The sequence below is a fragment of the Taudactylus pleione genome, unplaced genomic scaffold (assembly GCF_031769625.1).
Source record: "Taudactylus pleione unplaced genomic scaffold, aTauple2 ptg000214l, whole genome shotgun sequence".
Taxonomy (NCBI): Eukaryota; Metazoa; Chordata; class Amphibia; order Anura; family Myobatrachidae; genus Taudactylus; species Taudactylus pleione.
In genome coordinates this window covers 5813800-5833648 of record NW_028284616.1, presented here as the reverse complement: position 1 = coordinate 5833648, position 19849 = coordinate 5813800, and the positions used below count along the sequence as shown (strand labels likewise).

Here is a 19849-nt window from a genome sequence, read left to right as displayed (position 1 = left end):
TTCAATAGTTGTGAAGAAGGCTTCAGGGCAACCAAGAATGTCCAGCAAGCGCCAGGACCATCTCCTAAAATTGATTCAGCTGTGGGATCGGGGCGTCACAAGTGCAGAGCTTGCTCAGGAATGGCAGCAGGCAGGTGTGAGTGCATCTTCACGCACAGTGAGGTGAAGACTTTTGGAGGATGGCCTGGTGTCAAAAAGGGCAGCAAAGAAGCCACTTCTTTCCAAGAAAAACATCATGGACAGACTGATATTCTGCAAAAGGTACAGTGATTGGACTGCTGAGGACTGGGGTAAAGTTATTTTATCTGATGAATCCCCTTTCAGATTGTTTGGGGCATCTGGAAAAACGCTTGTTCGGAGAAGAAAAGGTGAGCTCTACCATCAGTCCTGTGTCATGCCAACAGTAAAGCATCCTGAGACTATTCATGTGTGGGGTTGCTTCTCAGCCAAGGGAGTGGGATCACTCACAATTTTGCCTAAGAACACAGCCATGAATAAAGAATGGTATCAAAACATCCTCCAAGAGCAACTTCTCCCAACCATCCAAGAACAGTTTGGTGACGAACAATGACTTTACCAGCATGATGGAGCACCTTGCCATAAGGCAAAAGTGATAACTAATTGGCTCGGGGAACAAAACATCAAAATTTTGGGTCCAAGGCCAGGAAACTCCCAGACCTTAATCCCATTGAGAACTTGTGGTCAATCCTCAAGAGGTGGGTGGGCAAACAAAAACCCACAAATTCTGACAAACTCCAAGCATTGATTAGGCAAGAATGAGCGGCCATCAGTCAGTATGTGACCCAGAAGTTGATTGACTGCATGCCAGGACGAATTGCAGAGGTCTTGAAAAAGAAACGTCAAAACTGCAAATATTGACTCTTTGCATAAACTTAATGTAATTGTCAATAAAAGCTTTTGACACTTATGAAATGCTTGTAATTTTACTTTAGTATACCATAGCAACATCTGACAAAAAGGTCAAAAAACACTGAAGCAGCAGACTTTGTGAAAACCAATACTTGTCATTCTCAAAACTTTTGGCCATGGCTGTATATGTGGAATATAGATTGTGAGCTCTATAGGGGCAGGGACTGATGTGAAAGACTAAATATTCTCTGGAAAACACTGTAGAATATGTGTGCATAAATATATGTTAACAAATACAATTTTTGTACTTACCAATAAATCCATTTGGGGGACACTCCCTATCCTTGGGATACAGAGTGCACAATGCAGCATTTGGCATTCAGACAACTTGTTTGTAATGTAGCTCCTCCCCTATACAACCCCTCCTTGCAATACAGATGTGTCCTCATACATCTAGCCTCCTTGCGCGTTAAACAGCCATTCTGGTCGTGCTATGCTGTGGCGTGACTTGGTAGCGTTGAGCGTCTTTTCGTGCAACTTTTTAAATGTATCTTATTCACACAACTATGACAATAGGTAGCACAAGCAGCTTCTGCTGATAAACATTATATGCAGCTCGCCTATATTCTGAGAGCAACTGCGGGTGTTTCTGCACGTGAAAGTATACATTACAGTGAGACTATAACGTAACGTTTAGCATGCAGATACACCGGCAGTTGCGCACAGAATATAGGCATGCTGCATATCATTTTAATCAGCAGAAGCTGCTTGGTTACCTATTCACATCGCTACGCGAATAAGACGCATTTGAAGGTAAAAAGTAGCACGAAAAGACGCACGGCGCTACAGAGTTACGTCATGGCATGGCGCGACTAGAAGGGCTACTTAACGCACAAGCATGTAGGAGATGGCTAGATGTATGAGGATAAATCTGTAAAAGAGTGCTGTCTTTACAATACAGTACAATTCTAAAAATAAGTGCTATTACCATATTGTTACAATGTATATACAATACCGTAGAACATAATAACAAAATTATTAGCAGCGTAGCCTACATAAGGAAAGCACTAAACCGAACATAGCATACTATACACCGTGTAGTGCTGAAACAAACATATAGAATACCATACCATGGCGTAGGTAATGGCATAGGTAATATATAGTGTGTAGTAAATGTACAGTGCAATATGCATAAAAACAGTGCTGTAGCTATGCATATACAATACCATCCAACTTTGCTTTGCTTGAGGGCGAGGACCCCGAAAGAAGTCACATGTCAGGTGTGGGATGTCAATGGAAGGAGGTCCGTGGCCGGAGCCTATTTACCCACTCAAAAGTGCAGACAGCCTTCTGGCTTTATACCCAATGACCGCCATAGTGGTGGACAGGAAACAGAAAAATAAAAGATACAGGCTGCATAGGCAGCAATCTGTAGCACACCTACCCTGCTAAGGCACTAAAAAAAACTAAGGAGTTATTGCAAGAAGAGGTTATATGAGGGAGAAGCTACATTATAAATTAGTTGAAACAGTCTGAGTGCCAAATCCTGCATTGTGCCCTCTATACCCCAAGCTTATTAGTGTCCCCCCAAAGATGTAAGACAAAAATATTTTTTTTCTTACATTTTTTAGCGTAGTATCCAATTATATCCTACACATGTCATTACTGCTCAGTGTAGCAAAAATGAAAAGAAAAGTTTGAAAAAATTATCACCCCGGATTAAACACTATGAGGTCAATTCAATAAAGCGTGAGGTGGGTGTAACAGCTTGGAAACACCGCCAACAGCACTGCAACTCACCCCCATTATCAGGACGATCTCGACTCGGACTCGCAATTTATTGCACTCAGCCCCATGGGCTGTGAACAAAAATCCACGAGTCCAGAGGTACCATAAATGCGACAAACAGCCGCACTTACTAACAGCTGTGTGTAAGTAGCATCTAATTGAATTGAGCCCTATTTAACTGATACGTTTATTACATTATATAAGCAGTGGCATTACATTTGTGTAATTAAATTGTTTGTGATATGAATTCATACAAACAATAATAAAAAACAATAGCAGGTATAAAGAAAAGTTGACATATATTAGCATTTGGAGCAATTAAACTATGGGTTCAGATGCGATGTATGGGTGATGTTGGCAATATGGCATTATGACAGTGTTTGAACACCAGGAACAGCACCATACAATACATTTTACCTTGCAGCCCCATAGGGATGCGCAGGAAAATGCACAATGTTAGCCTACCATGTGCAACTAAACTGACCTCAATGGGTCTCTAGGAGAGTCCAACGCACATCTCTTTTATTAGAGTGAAATATGCATTTACATACTGCACACACATCAAAAATGCTTATAAATACGTATGCAGTTTCTGTTGCATCCCACAATTGTGACTTGTAAAGGAACGGTGGAACGGGGAAGATAAGGGTCAGGGTACAGATTGAGCATTTTAATGTTATTGCAATATAATTAGAGATTGTCACATCCCCACACACACTCGTCAGGAGGTAGAAATGTTGCAGATACTGAACTCGCAGAGTTAAGAACTGTGGTGAAGAGTTAAATAAAAGAACATACTCCCCTCTCTTTTTAGTTTGTCTCATCATTGTCAAGTTGATCATGGTATGTGGCAACATAAATATACGCTTAAAGCAGGGGTGGGGAACCTTTTTTCTGCCAAAGGCCATTTTGATATATATAACAATATTTGCGGGCCTGGTGCAGGCCACGCCCCTCCATGTGATGTCACACAGGGGCGGGGCCACAATAGCTGGTGATTACAGCAATGCCCAGAACATCCTGAGGATGCTCCAGGGAGCTGTAAGGGCAGCAGTGTGACTATCTGAAGCATTAAGGACTCTCCAGGCGGCACTGCTGCATAGATTCTGGCTGCAGGATCCCACTCTAGGCACCCTGATAGCCAGATGAGGCCAGCAGAAAAAAGCTCAGAGGGCCAGACCAAATGGTAGAAGGTTCCCCATCCCTGGCTTAAAGCATATCTTGAGGCACTTTAACCGTACCTTCAGACAGACACATAACACAACATACTGAGTTGCACGTTTCTTAAGGTATTACCACTTAAATGCACAATTTTACAGCATGCATTTTACATGTACAGTGCATCCAGAAAGTATTCACAGCGCTTTACTTTTTCAACATTTTGTTAAGTTACAGCCTTATTCCAAAATGGAATAAATTAATTTTTGGCCTCAAAATTCTACACACAATACCCCATAATGACAACATGTAAAAAGTTTTTTTTGAGATTTTTGCAAATTTAATTAAACAAAAAAAAAAAAACCTAAGAAATCACCTGTACATAAGTATTCACAGCCTTTGCCATGAAGCTCAAAATTGAACTCAGGTGCATCCTGTTTCCACTGATCATCCTTGAGATGTTCCTACAGCTTAATTGGAGTCCACCTGTGCTAAAATCAGTTGATTGGACATGATTTTGAAAAGGCATACACCAGTCTATATAAGGTCCCACACTTGACAATGCATGTCAGAGCACAAACCAAGCATGAAGTCCAAGGAATTGTCTGTAGACCTCCAAAACAGGATTGTCTCGAGGCACAAATCTGGGAAAGGGTACAGAAAAATATCTGCTGCTTTGAAGGTCCCAATGAGCACAGTGGCCTCCATCATCTGTAAATGGAAGAAGTTCAGAACCACCAGGAGTTGGCCGACCATCTAAACTGAGCGATCGGGGGAGAAGGGTCCTAGTCAGGGAGGTGACCAAGAACCCGATGGTCACTCTGTCAGAGCTACAGCATTCCTTGTGGAGAGAGAAGAACCTTCCTGAAGGACAACCATCTCTGCAGCAATCCACCAATCAGGCCTGTATGGTAGAGTGGCCAGACAGAAGCCACTCCTTAGTAAAGAGCACATGGCAGCCCTCCTGGAGTTTGCCAAAAAGCACCTGAAGGACTCTCAGACCATGAGAAACAAAATTCTCTGGTCTGATGAGATTGAACTCTTTGGCGTGAATGCCAGGCGTTGTTTGGAGGAAACCAGGCATCGCTCATCACCAGGCCAATACCATCCCTACAGTGAAGCATGGTGGTGGCAGCATCATGCTCTGGGGATGTTTTTCAGCGGCAGGAACTGGGAGACTAGTCAGGATAGAGGAAAAGATGAATGCAGCAATGTACAGAGACATCCTGGATGAAAACCTGCTCCAGAGCGCTCTTGACCTCAGACTGGGGCGACGGTTCATCTTTCAGCAGGACAACGACCCTAAGCACACAGCTAAGATATCAACGGAGTGGTTTCAGGACAACTCTGTAAAAGTCCTTGAGTGGCTCAGCCAGAGCCCAGACTTGAATCCAATTGAACATCTCTGAAGAGATCTGAAAATGGCTGTGCACCGACGCTTCCAATCCAACCTGATGGAGCTTGAGAGGTGCTGCAAAGAGGAATGGGCGAAACTGCCCAAAGATAGATGTGCCAAGCATGTGGCATCATATTCACAAAGACTTGAAGCTGTAATTGCTGCCAAAGGTGCATCAACAAAGTATTGAGCAAAACCAAAATCAGAGAAACATAAGGGCGCTAATCAATAGGTAATATGTTTAATAGTTAAAACATGAAGCATGTAGTGATCACGTTATCACTACAAAATCAGAAAACAACACAGAGTACATAAAATAAATGAAAATAAATAGATAAATATGAAAATAAAATATAAAAATATATATATAAGTACTGACAGAGTAGAATATAGCTACCTAATTACATGAACACAGATATCAGTATGCACCATGCAAAATAAAAGCATTATTAGATGGCGTGAATATTGTATAGGCTCCTATGGAGCATAATTCAGTGCTCCTTAGCAGCATATAACATGAGAAAACTGATGAATCCAGTTGTCACAATTGTGACTCCATCCCGAAGGAGATATAGACTAAATGTTATTTGAAAAAGCTCCGTATTTCGTAGTTCAAATCCCAAAAATGGTCAGTATGGATATGATCTCCTATTCTTCTAATGAGCAGCAATTCCACTGTCACACAAAAGAACAAAAACAACTTTGTATACGTCCAGTTGAAACACTGTTTAGTGAGGCTACAGAGTCTTAATATAGGTTTCCAATAGTGATTTTAAACAACATGCATGTTTGTTGGATATTTTTTGTGTACATATCCCACTCTATTTATCACCACAGTGGTATCCCTTACATCAAGCACGGTGCTGCATGGCAGGTGCACAAGCCAGCAGTATTGTTACCATTCGCTGTATCTCAAATGTAGCAGAGAGATACACTCGTGGCAAACGGAAACCCAGAGACTCGTAGCCTTGTCAGTAGGTGAGCACTCGTGACGCGTTTCTCCGCCTCAGGCTCATCGGCGGTTTCTTCAGACGGTGTGCTCCCCCATCTTAGCAGCGGCTATAAGTACCGGACTGATTAGTCAATTGGTAGCAGGTATTTCTCCCAAGTACTATTTTGTACTATTTTGCACATGCGCAATCTCATATGTTGCACAGACCTCGTTTCAGATGTAAATATGCAACACTGTATTTAGATAGAGTTGCTAGTCATTAAAGACACTTAATGTTGTACGGATTTCGGTGATTGGCATCCAATAGATAAAAATACATGCCAACTGTTTGTTGGTGCATAACTGACCTAACGACAGCATTAATAAGTGTAGAGAGCAAACAAAGAAACACATTACATATGATAAATTATCCTATATCAGATTCCAATTAATTGATATTTATTATATTTAAATTTATCTAAATAGACAATATTTTTTATATAAAAAATTAAATTAAAATATATAAAAATATATATACACAAACTATTAAATGGTGCGCAGATGATCTGATAAGGATAATAGAGATAATAAGGATAACATAATTGAATATAGAGAGTAAGCAAACAATCGAAGTTCTTAATGTACACAGGCTATTAGATGGTACATAACTGATCTGATAGAGATGATAAAAATAATAGAGATAGCATCATTGGATATGGAGAGCAAACAAATAATCGGAATTCTTAATCGGCCTATATCGAATTCAAATAAATCGATGTAATATATCCATAAGCACATATTTGTGTATGAAAAATCAGAAGTTGGCATACACATCCATGTGTGTACAAACACCGCACACATGTATGTGTGTGCGTGTGCACACTCGCAGACCCACATATCTCTGATTCAACAGAAGGAAAAGAAATTAAGTAGAGATAAAACAGACTATGAACGTGCTCAGATTAGAAATTTTAATAGAATAAGGAGAGATGAGCATAGTTTCTCATTCAGAGAGAGCCCTCGGGCATATACCAGAGGAACGGGAGGTGGTTATAATTATAAACAAACCCCGTCTAGATTTGATAACATCAAAAGGGGCCACCCTGGGAAAAATGGTACTAAAAAATTCCCATATAGGAAGAATAGTTGGAGAGAGCAGGATGTGTCCCTTGAAAGGTACACACATCCAAATAGATTTGACCCGCTGAGTCATGAACTTCGCACCAGCTTCAAAACCCAATATGTTCAACCTCTTTGTAGACCTAAATTGCTATGTTCGTACTTTAAAGATATGAAAAAACAAAATCTTGAGGGCTTTCCCATTATTCTGGATCAGGGTGATGGTGAAGCCCTAGAGACCTTGGAAGCATTGGGCGCCGAATCCAGTTCCCTGGATGGAAGCCTAAAATATTCACAAGTGTTTGATATCAATGGTGATTATCCTAAAAATACTAGGACTCTCAAACAGAAATCAGATTTTATCCCCTACAGTACAGAGGTCCATATATTGAGAGCTTTTATCAATCTACTCTAGAGGATTTTAGGACCCTTTGTGAAAAGGCATATAATGAACAGTTGAGGAATAATATGTCTAGACAGGAAAGACAGGCGATGAGGGCCCTCAGGGAAGATCCCGACATCACCATTAAGCCAGCTGATAAGGGCGGTGGGGTCGTCATATTAAACACGGTAGATTACATCCAAGAAGCCCATAGGCAATTGCTTAATGAGTCACAGTACACTGTGTTGGGTGGCGACCCCACCGCCCTTTTTCAGAACAAAATGAAAGACCTGTTGGATGATGCACTTGATGGTGGGGTGTTGGACACAGACACTGTTAAGTTTTTATATACTACACACCCCTTAATACCCACTTTTTATTTTCTCCCTAAAATCCACAAAACACTACATTCCCCACCGGGTAGACCTATTATTTCGGGTGTGGGTTCACTAACAAATAATTTGTCTTATTTTGTTGACACATTTTTACAGAAACATGTTCAAACGTTACGATCATACATAAAAGACACAACACAATTTTTGCAAATGGTGTAGGGTATTAAATGGAAAAGTAGTTATAATTTTGCCACTTGTGATGTGGAATCTCTTTATTCCAATATTCCACATGAGGAGGGCATCAAAGTAGTTGAGCACTATCTAAAGAATGATACCAATATCACAGAAGCACTTTGTATTTTGTTCTTTCATCTATACACTTTATTTTAAAACACAATTATTTCACTTTTGATTCACGGTTTTATCTACAGCGGTAGGGGACTGCCATGGGAACCAGGTTTGCCCCAAGTTTCGCTAACCTATATATGGGGAGGTTCGAGGAAGAACATGTGAGGAACCAGGAACTTGGGGCGAACCTGGTTCTCTATGGCAGATACATAGATGACCTTTTCTTTATTTGGGATGGGGAGAGGGATTCACTTCAATTATTTTTAGATCAGTTTAATCACAATTTATTTGGTTTGAAATTCACTTACACCATCAGTTCTACATCTATCAACTATCTTGATATTACACTCGATATAGGGGCAGATGGTGATGTTGTGACAAGGACCTATATCAAGGAGGTTGACCAGAGTAGATATTTGAACTATAGGAGTAACCATTTGAAAGTCTGGAAAGACAATATTCCGAAGGGGCATATCCTTCGTGTTAAAAGGAACTGTTCCAAATTTGAAGACTTTGAGAAACACGCTATGGTTCTTCATAAGTCCTTTTTAGAGCAAGGTTACCCTAAACATCTACTTGATAGGGCATTCAGAGATGTAAGTTGGCTGGTTTTGGACAATGGGTCACATGGCAGTAGAGTTATGAGAATAATGATAGGACTTTGACATTTGTCACCACTTGTAATTCATATGCTAGGGACATTAAGAAGATAATTAACAAAAATCTTCCATTACTAAAACTGGATACATACATAGGTCCATCTATTGCACCCGGCAAAGCAGTGATTTTCAAAAAATCAGATAATTTAAAAACCAAACTTGCCCCAAGCCATTTTAAAAGAATGGATATGGAACACACTAACACTCTTAATTGGCTTCCTCCAAAACCACCAGGCTTCCATAGATGTGGTAGTGACAAGTGCACCACCTGTAAACACACTGAGAGGAAAGTTATTGATTTCAAATCATTTGTCTCCAATGAGACTTTTGTGATTAAAGATTTTCTGAACTGCAGGTCCTCCTATGTCATTTACATAGTGGAATGTGGTTGCGGTATACAATATGTAGGCCGCACAACGAGATCTCTACATACCAGGTTTATGGAGCATAGGAGGAACCTTATTAAGAAAATAAAAACACATCCACACTCCAAACATGTGACCACCTGTCAGGAAGGGATTAACAACATTACGGTCAAAGCAATAGAGCATATTAAACCAACTAAGAGGGGTGGGGACAGATACAACTATCTCTGCAAACGTGAAGCCTACTAGATATTTTGATTGAAAACTTTAATTCCACAGGGCCTCAACGATACGGTGGAGCTCAATAACATAGGCTAGCTGTATGCTGGTAGGCTGACCTATGGATGTTTGGCTCCTTTTCGTGTCGTTGGTGACATGTATGTTGAGTTTGTTATGTCACTATATGCTAACATATACAGTATGCATATAGATATGACATCAGCCAACTGTTTTTGGTTATATGCAACCACTTGTGAGTGCAGAGGCTAATCCTCTTTTTCTCTCCCTATGTTAAAATACACCTACTAGGCGAACGATGTGGGGGAGTCTGATCATACGGACTGCTTCCACGTTGGCTGGCCTAGTCTGTTTCAGATCTGCTTTGTGATATTTTGGGTTCTTTGCTCTGTGATGTCTTGGGATTTTTTGCTGGTAGGCACATCATCCATGGAGTTGTGTCCTCACATATGTGATGATAACTAGTATGTTTCAGTTAGATGGTTTCTTTTTCTGTTTTCCTCTATTTTGCATTTAACACCAATTGGTATAGGTCGGTTATCATTAGTAGTCATGGCCATATCACGTAGATAGATCAATGAACTGTCAGGTTGTTTAGATTTCTGGTCCTTCCACATAATAAACACCAATTATGTCAGTATATGTTTATGTAGACAGTAGGATTAGGATGTAGTTTTGGCCACATTAGACTTTATGGAATGGGACTGCAGGATAATCCATGTGGATGTGGTCCAGAATATATTTAGGAATGTGTGACTTATATCATGTGTAATCATTACGTTGATCAACAATATGGGTCCACTCCTAACATGATGTAGGACATGTTATATGTTTCTGATCAGCAGTAGAGGTAAAGCTAATTGTATATATATATATATATATATATGTGTATATATATACTTATATGTATGTACACATATATATTCGTCTGGGGGGTTGGCCGTAGGCCTTTCTTCCTTTCCATATGTTTTTATTATCTATAATTTTAGATGATATGTGGGTCTGCGAGTGTGCACACGCACACACATACATGTGTGCGGTGTTTGTACACACATGGATGTGTATGCCAACTTCTGATTTTTCATACACAAATATGTGCTTATGGATATATTACATCGATTTATTGGAATTCGATATAGGCTGATTAAGAATTCCGATTATTTGCTTGCTCTCCATATCCAATGATGCTATCTCTATTATTTGTATCATCTCTATCAGATCAGTTATGTACCATCTAATAGCCTGTGTACATTAAGAACGACGATTGTTTGCTTACTCTCTATATTCAATGATGTTATCCTTATTATCCTTATCAGATCATCTGCGCACCATTTAATAGTTTGTGTATATATATTTTAATTTAATATTTTATATAAAAAAATGTGTCTATTTAGATAAATTTAAATATAATAAATATCGATTAATTGGAATCTGATATAGGATAATTTATAATATATAATGTGTTTCTTTGTTTGCTCTCTACACTTATTAATGCTGTTGTTAGGTCAGTTATGCACCAACAAACAGTTGGCATGTATTTTTATCTATTGGATGACCGAAATCCGTACAACCTTAATTGTCTTTAATGACTAGCAACTCTATCTAAATACAGTGTTGCATATTTACATCTGAAACGAGGTCCGTGCAACATATGAGATTGCGCATGTACAAAATAGTACTTGGAAGAAATACCTGCTACCAATTGACTAATCAGTCCGGTACTTATAGCCGCTGCTAAGATGGGGGAGCACACCGTCTGAAGAAACCGCCGATGAGCCTGAGGCGGAGAAATGCGTCACGAGTGCTCACCTGCTGACAAGGCTACGAGTCTCTGGGTTTCCGTTTGCCACGAGTGTATCTCCCTGCTACATTTGAGATACAGCGAATGGTAACAATACTGCTGGCTTGTGCACCTGCCATGCAGCACCGTGCTTGATGTAAGAGATACCACTGTAGTGATAAATAGAGTGGGATATGTACACAAAAAATATCCAACAAACATGCATGTTGTTTAAAATCACTATTGGAAACCTATATTAAGACTCTGTAGCCTCACTAAACAGTGTTTCAACTGGATGTATACAAAGTTGTTTTTGTTCTTTTGTGTGACAGTGGAATTGCTGCTCATTAGAAGAATAGGAGATCATATCCATACTGACCATTTTTGGGATTTGAATTACGAAATACGGAGCTTTTTCAAATAACATTTAGTCTATATCTCCTTCGGGATGGAGTCACAATTGTGACAACTGGATTCATCAGTTTTCTCATGTTATATGCTGCTAAGGAGCACTGAATTATGCTCCATAGGAGCCTATACAATATTCACGCCATCTAATAATGCTTTTATTTTGCATGGTGCATACTGATATCTGTGTTCATGTAATTAGGTAGCTATATTCTACTCTGTCAGTACTTATATATATATTTTTATATTTTATTTTCATATTTATCTATTTATTTTCATTTATTTTATGTACTCTGTGTTGTTTTCTGATTTTGTAGTGATAACGTGATCACTACATGCTTCATGTTTTAACTATTAAACCTATTACCTATTGATTAGCGCCCTTATGTTTCTCTGATTTTGGTTTTTATCTCTTGGGAGTGATCCACTTTTTCCCAAATTGGTAGGGCTAGCTGTTAATAGGTAGAGTGTGTTTCAAACTAGGCCCCTATTGTGTCTACAGGTAGTAGCGCCTTTGGATTTTTCTTAAGTATTGAGCAAAGGCTGTGAATAGTTATGTACATGTGATTTTTTTTTTAATTAAATTTACAAAAATCGCAAAAAAACTTTTTACAAGTTGTTATTATGGGATATAGGCCCTCATTCAGAGCCGTACGCTCTGAGCAGAGCGCACGCTCTGAATGAGGGCCGGGTTCCATGAAAATGGAGCGTCCTCCTGGACGCTCGTATAGCTGTGGGTCACCACCCACAGGCTATACGAGCGTGCATTTTGATGGCCGCGATGGTCGTGACCATCGCGACCATCGGAATTGCGAGCCGGAGCCTGCGGTTGAGGTTTTCAACCGCAAGCTCTGGAGTGATTTTGGCTCTATCAGAGCCAAAATCACTCCCACTGACATCACTAGTGATGTCAGTGGGCCGGCTTCTGACGGGAGGCGTTCCCGTGGGAACGCCCCAGTCAGGGAGGCACGCCCCCGGAACGCCTACCAAAGGGGGCGTGCTGTCAATCAACATTGACAGCACGCCACCTTTGATCGGACAAAACGAGCAAAGGACTTTCCTTCGCTCGTCGCGTCTGGCGCATGCGCACGACGGAGCTCCCTCCGTCGTGCGCATGCTCAGTCCATAACATCGACCCACTTGCGAGCGGACAGCCGCTCGCGAGTGGGTCTGAATCAGGCCCATTGTGTGTAGAATTTTGAGGACAAAAATGAATTTATTCCATTTTGGAATAAGGCTGTAACATAACAAAATCTGGAAAAAGTGAAGCGTTGTGAATACTTTCCGGATGCACAGTAGATTTTCAATATAAATGTGAGGTCTGATTTTTAAGGCCGGGTGCACACTAGAATGATATCGGGACGACAAATTGTCTACATCGTCTAGTTTGTATGCACAATTGTGCTCTCCCGCAGGTTGCATACGGGATCTTCTGGTTGGCTGTGCTGAGCGGCCAATCAGACGATATCATATGCGGGGCTGTGCAGTGTAATGAAGGAGAGAACGAGGTATCGTTGCGTCGTTCATTAAATCGTGTAGTGTGTACGCCCAATATGTTATGGTCCGGGGCGAGGGGAATTCCCCCTGATCATCTGCATGGATTGCATGTCGTTCTAATGTGTACCTGGCCTAAGAGGTCTGATGGGTATAAATTATATATTTTCTAATTGAAGTATTACAGAAAACATTAATAGAAAACACTTAATATAACTGGAAATTTTAAGAGTTTTCAAAAAATATTGGCCCCAAAGAAGATGGAAATATTCCTTGAGATAATTTTGTAGTTTATTTTTAGTGAAAAACAGGCTAACATACTAAGTGAAAGTATGATTAGTGGATAACATAATGGTGACAAATAATCTGACAATAATTGGCAGAAATCTGTTTTGTCAGTCATTGTAATTGAGGTTGCGGATAGGCTGCCCATAAAAGGGTCAATCTAAATCTGAAATCTGAAAGGTCTAGCTAGCTCCATTCACACGTAAGCAGACTTACCAGTATTTTATGACTAGAAGATGTTTAACAGGATTGTTATGGGGTTCAAATTAGATTTAAAATGGTCTATCCGGCCATCAAAATCACAGTGTGATTTATTCTCCAATACAATTTTAGATCTTAAATTCTATATAGATGACCTAGAGAGAAGAGAGTACAGGGCCGAAGCAGGGCGAAAATGTGCCCTGTGCTGGCCCACCCCCCTAACATGCCTCCGGGACCAGGAAGATACAGGGGACATGTCAGGCAGTGACTCTCTCGACTGCAGGATGTCATTCCAAGCACCCTGCATGTCAAATACAGGTGCCTTGTGCAGCCACTTTGCCGCCCGTGTAGGCCCTGCGCCTTGGTGACAGCACCACTAGCCCACTCCTAGTTATGACTCTAAGCGACTAGAATAGCTTGTAAATTAGTGTTCTTGCTAGGCTGTTTTAGCAGGGCGCCGCACCCTGCCAAGTTTAAAAGGGCAAAATGAGCCATGCCCTTTTAGCGGCACCCTGCTAAAACAGCCTGCCCTGGGCCTTTCCAACACGCGGGTCGCAGCGTCCCGCGGGTGGAAAAAGTTGTGGTGACCAATCACCCCCGTGTGAATAGACGCCGTTTATTTATTCACCGTGAGGGGAGAGCTTGGGGAAAGCCAAGCATCTCCATAAGTGCTGGGCATGCCCCCAAGTGTGAAAAATTGGGGGCTTTCCCCCTCCCCGATTGGCCACGCCCTATTATCATAGGATGCCCTGGCCACGAGTCTGCACCCTACCGCATTCTAGCGGGAACACTCTAAATGTATTAACCAGAAAGTAGGCATGCTTTCACCTGCTATAAGAGCATTATTAAATATCTGGAAAACATTAGTACTAATATATCACTAATAAAGAGGTTTAAGTTAATAGTTACAGTTTTAAAGTAATGTACAAGTATCAGCAAATAAAAATCTACATGTCGGAAAAAATGACTGTTACCCAATTTGTTATAAAATTTTAATGTAGAAAATGGAGAATGGTAATATTATGAGGTATGACACTACATAACATGTATTAAACAATACCTCCATTTTGTTTTCTAGCCAGCATATGGGAAATTATTTATAATGGTAGTAATATTATATATTCTCATAGTTGCAATCATCTTATTTACTTTTTATTATTATGAATGTTTTTGGTGAATGAAGAATAAGTCCTTTAAAACAATCATGTCTTGCCCAATCCTAATAACACTTGTTTGATACTCAGGACATTTTCACTTGCTGAATTTTAAAGCTTTAGAAAGCTCTACTCAGACTAATGATTACGGATGGCCTGCAACCATCAATGGTCTATAGTCAGGCACCGATGCTGAAATCTAGGGCAGCATTCAATCTTTTCAACAACAATAAAAAAAACACATCGGCAGCGCCAGTCCAATAGCGGAGGTCTGTGCATGCTACCATAGTATATAGGGAAACAAATGTGAGCTCCCCTACACATTGCCCTGAGGAAGAGCTAGTCAACTCGAAACGCATTGGTTGTGGAGTGGAGACAATTGAAGTAGAGAGGAGCCTGTTCCAGGAGATGAGGACATTAAATGCCAAAAGGTCTAAAAGGTTTCGGAGCCTTCATCCAGTATATATCTATATGCATCTAACATACTGCTTTCTGATAAAGCCTCCAATCTACATTATTATTACCTTGTGAAATTGTGTGCTGTATTGTTGAAAAATAAATTCATATAAACAATATTATACAATGCTTGGGACATTCTCTCCTTTATATATTTTTTCTATATATATTGAAAAAACTCTTCTCCTGCTGGACGCCACAAGTGACCAACTGGCAATATAACGAGAAAGGGAAGAATTACTCTATATCATACTACTCTATTATCCTTCTAGTATGTTTGTGTGTCATTATAGTTTGACTGTACACTGTTGATGTAAGCACCATTATCCTGACCAAACTTTTACCACACATTATTGCTTGGGTGGAACCAAGGTTAAGGATTAGGCAGCTAAACATCTAACCATTGAGCGCCACTTTGTGTTCTCATAAACCATATCTACATGTTTTTTTACTGATGGTTTAATCCCATTCAACCATTGATGGAACAACCTTCAATAGTCATCACTACTGTGGAGTGATCTTCCTGTTCCTGAACTATTACTTTCTTACATCATAGCATTGTAATGGACTGTATTATAAAGTATAAATGAAATAAATACTAAAGAAAAAAATTCTCTCATGTCACCTCTGAATGTCCTACAGAAGCAGAATATAAGTAATAGGTTAATGTATGTGTTAGATCACTGTTACTGACCTGAAAACCACACAACCAGCCCTCTGTCCAACAGCTCCCCAGACCTTGGGCACAGAATTGATGCCAGCTTAACTTGCTGCGGAGGAGGCAATGTTTGCCATTTAGTTAGAATGTGTAGTGCCTCTTTGCTCTCAGGACCACTAGTGCGAATAACTGCCACACCACATTTTCCACGGCCAGACGAGAGGGAAAAAATAGTATCTCTCACATCATGATGCTTACACTTCTTCAGTGGACTGCAAGACACAATGGATTTACGTCTTTAGCATTTTCTAGAAGGGATTCTGCTGCTATTCTAACACCGACAACAGAGCTGCAGCAAGTATGTGACTTATCTGTACATCTATCAAGCATTTTGTGATGTAAAACAATGTATATTATACAGTCAGGTGCATAAATATTGGGACATTGACAGAATTTTCATATTTTGGCCTCTATTCACCACCACAATGGCTTTGAAATGAAACAAACAAGATGTGCTTTAACTGCAGAGGGTAATTACATCCAAATCAGGTGAACGGTGTAGGAATTACAATGGTTTCTATATGTGCCTCCCACTTTATAAGGGGCCAAAAGTAATGGAACAAACTAAACAGTTCCTGCTTGTTCTTGGGGCATTTTCCCTTCAGTGTTGTCTTCATCAAGTGAAATGCATGCTCAATCGGATTCAGGTCAGGGGATTGACTTGGCCATTGCATAACATTCCAATTTTTAGCCTTAAAAAACTCTTTGGTTGCTTTTGCAGTATGCTTCGGGTCATTGTCCATCTGCACTGTGAAGCGCCGTCCAATGAGTTCTGAAGCATTTGACTGAATATGAGCATATAATATTGACCGAAACACTTCAGAATTCATTCTGCTGCTTTTGTCAGCAGTCACATCATCAATAAATACAAGGGAACCAGTTCCATTGGCAGCCATACAAGCCCACGCCATGACACTACCACCACCATGCTTCACTGATGAGGTGGTATGTTTTGGATCATGAGCAGTTCCTTTCCTTCTCCATACTCTTCTCTTCCCATCACTCTGGTACAAGTTGATCTTTGTCTCATCTGTCCATAGGATGTTGTTCCAGAACTGTAATGTCTTTTTTAGATGTTGTTTGGTAAACTCTAATCTGGTCTTCCTATTTTTGAGGCTCACCAATGGTTTACATCTTGTGGTGAACCCTCTATATTCACTCTTGTGAAGTCTTCTCTTGATTGTTGACTTTGACACATATTACACCTACCTCCTGGAGAGTGTTCTTGATTTGGCTAACTGTTGTGAAGGGGTTTTTCTTCACCAGGGAAATAATTCTTCTGTCATCCACCACAGTTGTTTTCTGTGGTCTTCCGGGTTTTTTGGTGTTGCTGAGCCCTCCAGTGCGTTCTTTCATTTTAAGAATGTTCCAAACAGTTGATTTGGCCACACCTAATATTTTTGCTATCTCTCTGATGGGTTTGTTTTGATTTTTCAGCCTAATGATGGCTTACTTCACTGATCGTGACAGCTCTTTGGATCTCATTTTGAGGGTCGACAGCAACGGATTCCAAATGCAAATGTCACACCTAGAATCAACTCCAGACCTTTTACCTGCTTAATTGATAATGAAATAACGAGGGAATGGCCCACACCTGTCCATGAAATAGCTTTTGAGTTGATAGTCCCATTACTTTTGGCCCCTTAAAAAGTGGGAGGCACATATAGAAACCTTTGTAATTCCTACACCATTCACCTGATTTGGATGTAATTACCCTCAAATTAAATCTGAAAGTCTGCAGTTAAAGCACATCCTGTTTGTTTCATTTCAAAGCGATTGTGGTGGTGAATAGAAGCCAAAATATGAAAATTCTGTCAATGTCCCAATATTTATGCACCTGACTGTATGTATAACAGGTATGCTTAAACACATAGGGGGGTATCCAATTACCTCGCCCGATATCCAATTAGCCCCGTAGTCTGCCTGACGTGGGCACTTATAGGGGTTTATATTTCGGGACCTGATGTGTCCCGAAAAAAAATCCACGATAATTGCCATTTTTTCACCTGAAAAAAGGCGAAAACACATAGGTTCCACAATAAGCTTGCGGACCTATGTGTTTTCGGGAGAACTATCCTATTATTTAAACCAAAATAATAGGATAGAGTGAAAAAAAACATCGGCGAAAATCTGGGATAATCGGCGGGAAATCCCTGTTTTTCACCGATCGCATGTTCGTCTATGTGTGTGCTTCTATTCCATGATGTACACAAATGTGCACTAGGTTTACAATGTAAGGTTTGTTTGTTATGTGCCTTCATATCGTAGTATATGCTGTATGTTTGTGATATTACTGAAAATGATGTGCGTGTCCAAAAGGGCAACATAGCGTCATGGTTTGCATTCTGTAACAGCTGCCCAACGTATGCCCTGACCAGGCCATTGCCCGGGGTGTAGCATGCTGTGGTGCCTGTGTGGTGATCAGATCAGATCAAGATATGCTTTGTTAAATTAATTAAAACACTAAAAGCACTGGACAGTTTCCACCTGCAGTGCAACATGATTTTGCCCAGGTGCTGAGTAACTTGTTTTTTTCTGCTTTGTTCCCAACTCAGAATCTGTCCCTAATTGTTACCCATATAGTATAAGCCCAACCCTCTTTACTATTAGCAAATAATCTCTTAAAACAGTGCAAACATTGATGAGTATAAACACCAGAGGGGGTGAGTGCTTTCATATGTTGTAGAGCATAGCATTAGAGAAATTATGGAAGCAATTGTCCACTCGCTTGATAATGTTCAGCAATGTGTAGACCTTTTTAAAGATTTAACTTACTTAAGACATTATTATTTAACATCAGTAGTACCTAGGAAAGGTGCAATATGAAGTTGACATTCAGAATGTTGACAGGCTCTGATTGTTGAGTCAGAATGGCGACATGGCCAATATCGACATGCAGAGCTGCCACCAGAAATTGTGGGGCCTGGTACTGGCAAAATAGGCAGGGCAGCCCCCTCCCCCCCAGGCCCCCTTATCACATTACTGTCTTTCCTCCCCCTCTACCCCCCTAACTGTGATGCCCCCTCCACTCCCCTCAGTGTGACTGCTACCTCATCCCCTCAGTATGTATGTGGTCCTCCCCCAGTGTTACCCTCTCAGTGTGGCCCAATCCTCACCATCTGGCCCATCCTGTATGGGTCGTTGAGCTTGAGCTGGTCCGGACCCTTAACGGCTGTCTCTGCTCCAGCAGTCAATGCTGCTCCGGGGTCTGCTCATAGTACCGGGCCAGGTTCAGCTCCTCCGGCTGGCTGCTCAGGGGGCTCTCCTGGTGCTCCACCATGACACCAGACACGGCAACAAGCACAATTTGGCTGGACTGGGAGGGCAGATATGCACCGACAACCAGGGAGAAACAAACAGCGATACCCCCGGGAACTTCAGATATATGGTGCCAACTGTGAGCCAATCACAGCCCGCAGACCATCAGCTAATCAGGAGTGGCCGCTCCTGATTGGCTGTTGGTCTGCAAGTTGTGATTGCTTGCGGCTGTCGCTATATATCTGAAGTGCCAGCGGCAGCGCCATTTTCCCCTGCCTGCAGCTGCACATCTGCACTACTTCCACCCAGGCCCCCGCTCTCTTCGGCGCGCCAACCCCCCCCCCATGCCAGTCGACATGACATGGCAACAAATATGGATAAAAATAGTTTATTTTTGCATAATTTAGCCGAACCCTAAACTAACCATTAAAAAACACAAACATTTTATGGTATATGCTGACATTATGAACATGTTTAAATTCATAACCTGACATTCTGACTGAACAG

At 40.8% G+C, this 19849-nt stretch overlaps 1 protein-coding gene across 1 annotated transcript in view; it reads right to left on the bottom strand.

The window, feature by feature from the left end:
• GTPBP3 (GTP binding protein 3, mitochondrial) overlaps positions 1-19849 on the bottom strand; it is a 145687-nt gene that overhangs the window by 112508 nt on the left and 13330 nt on the right. The window contains exon 3 of the mRNA XM_088478518.1: positions 16061-16296. Within this exon, the coding sequence (XP_088334644.1) occupies positions 16061-16296 (236 nt within the window). The remainder of the gene's footprint in view (positions 1-16060; positions 16297-19849) is intronic.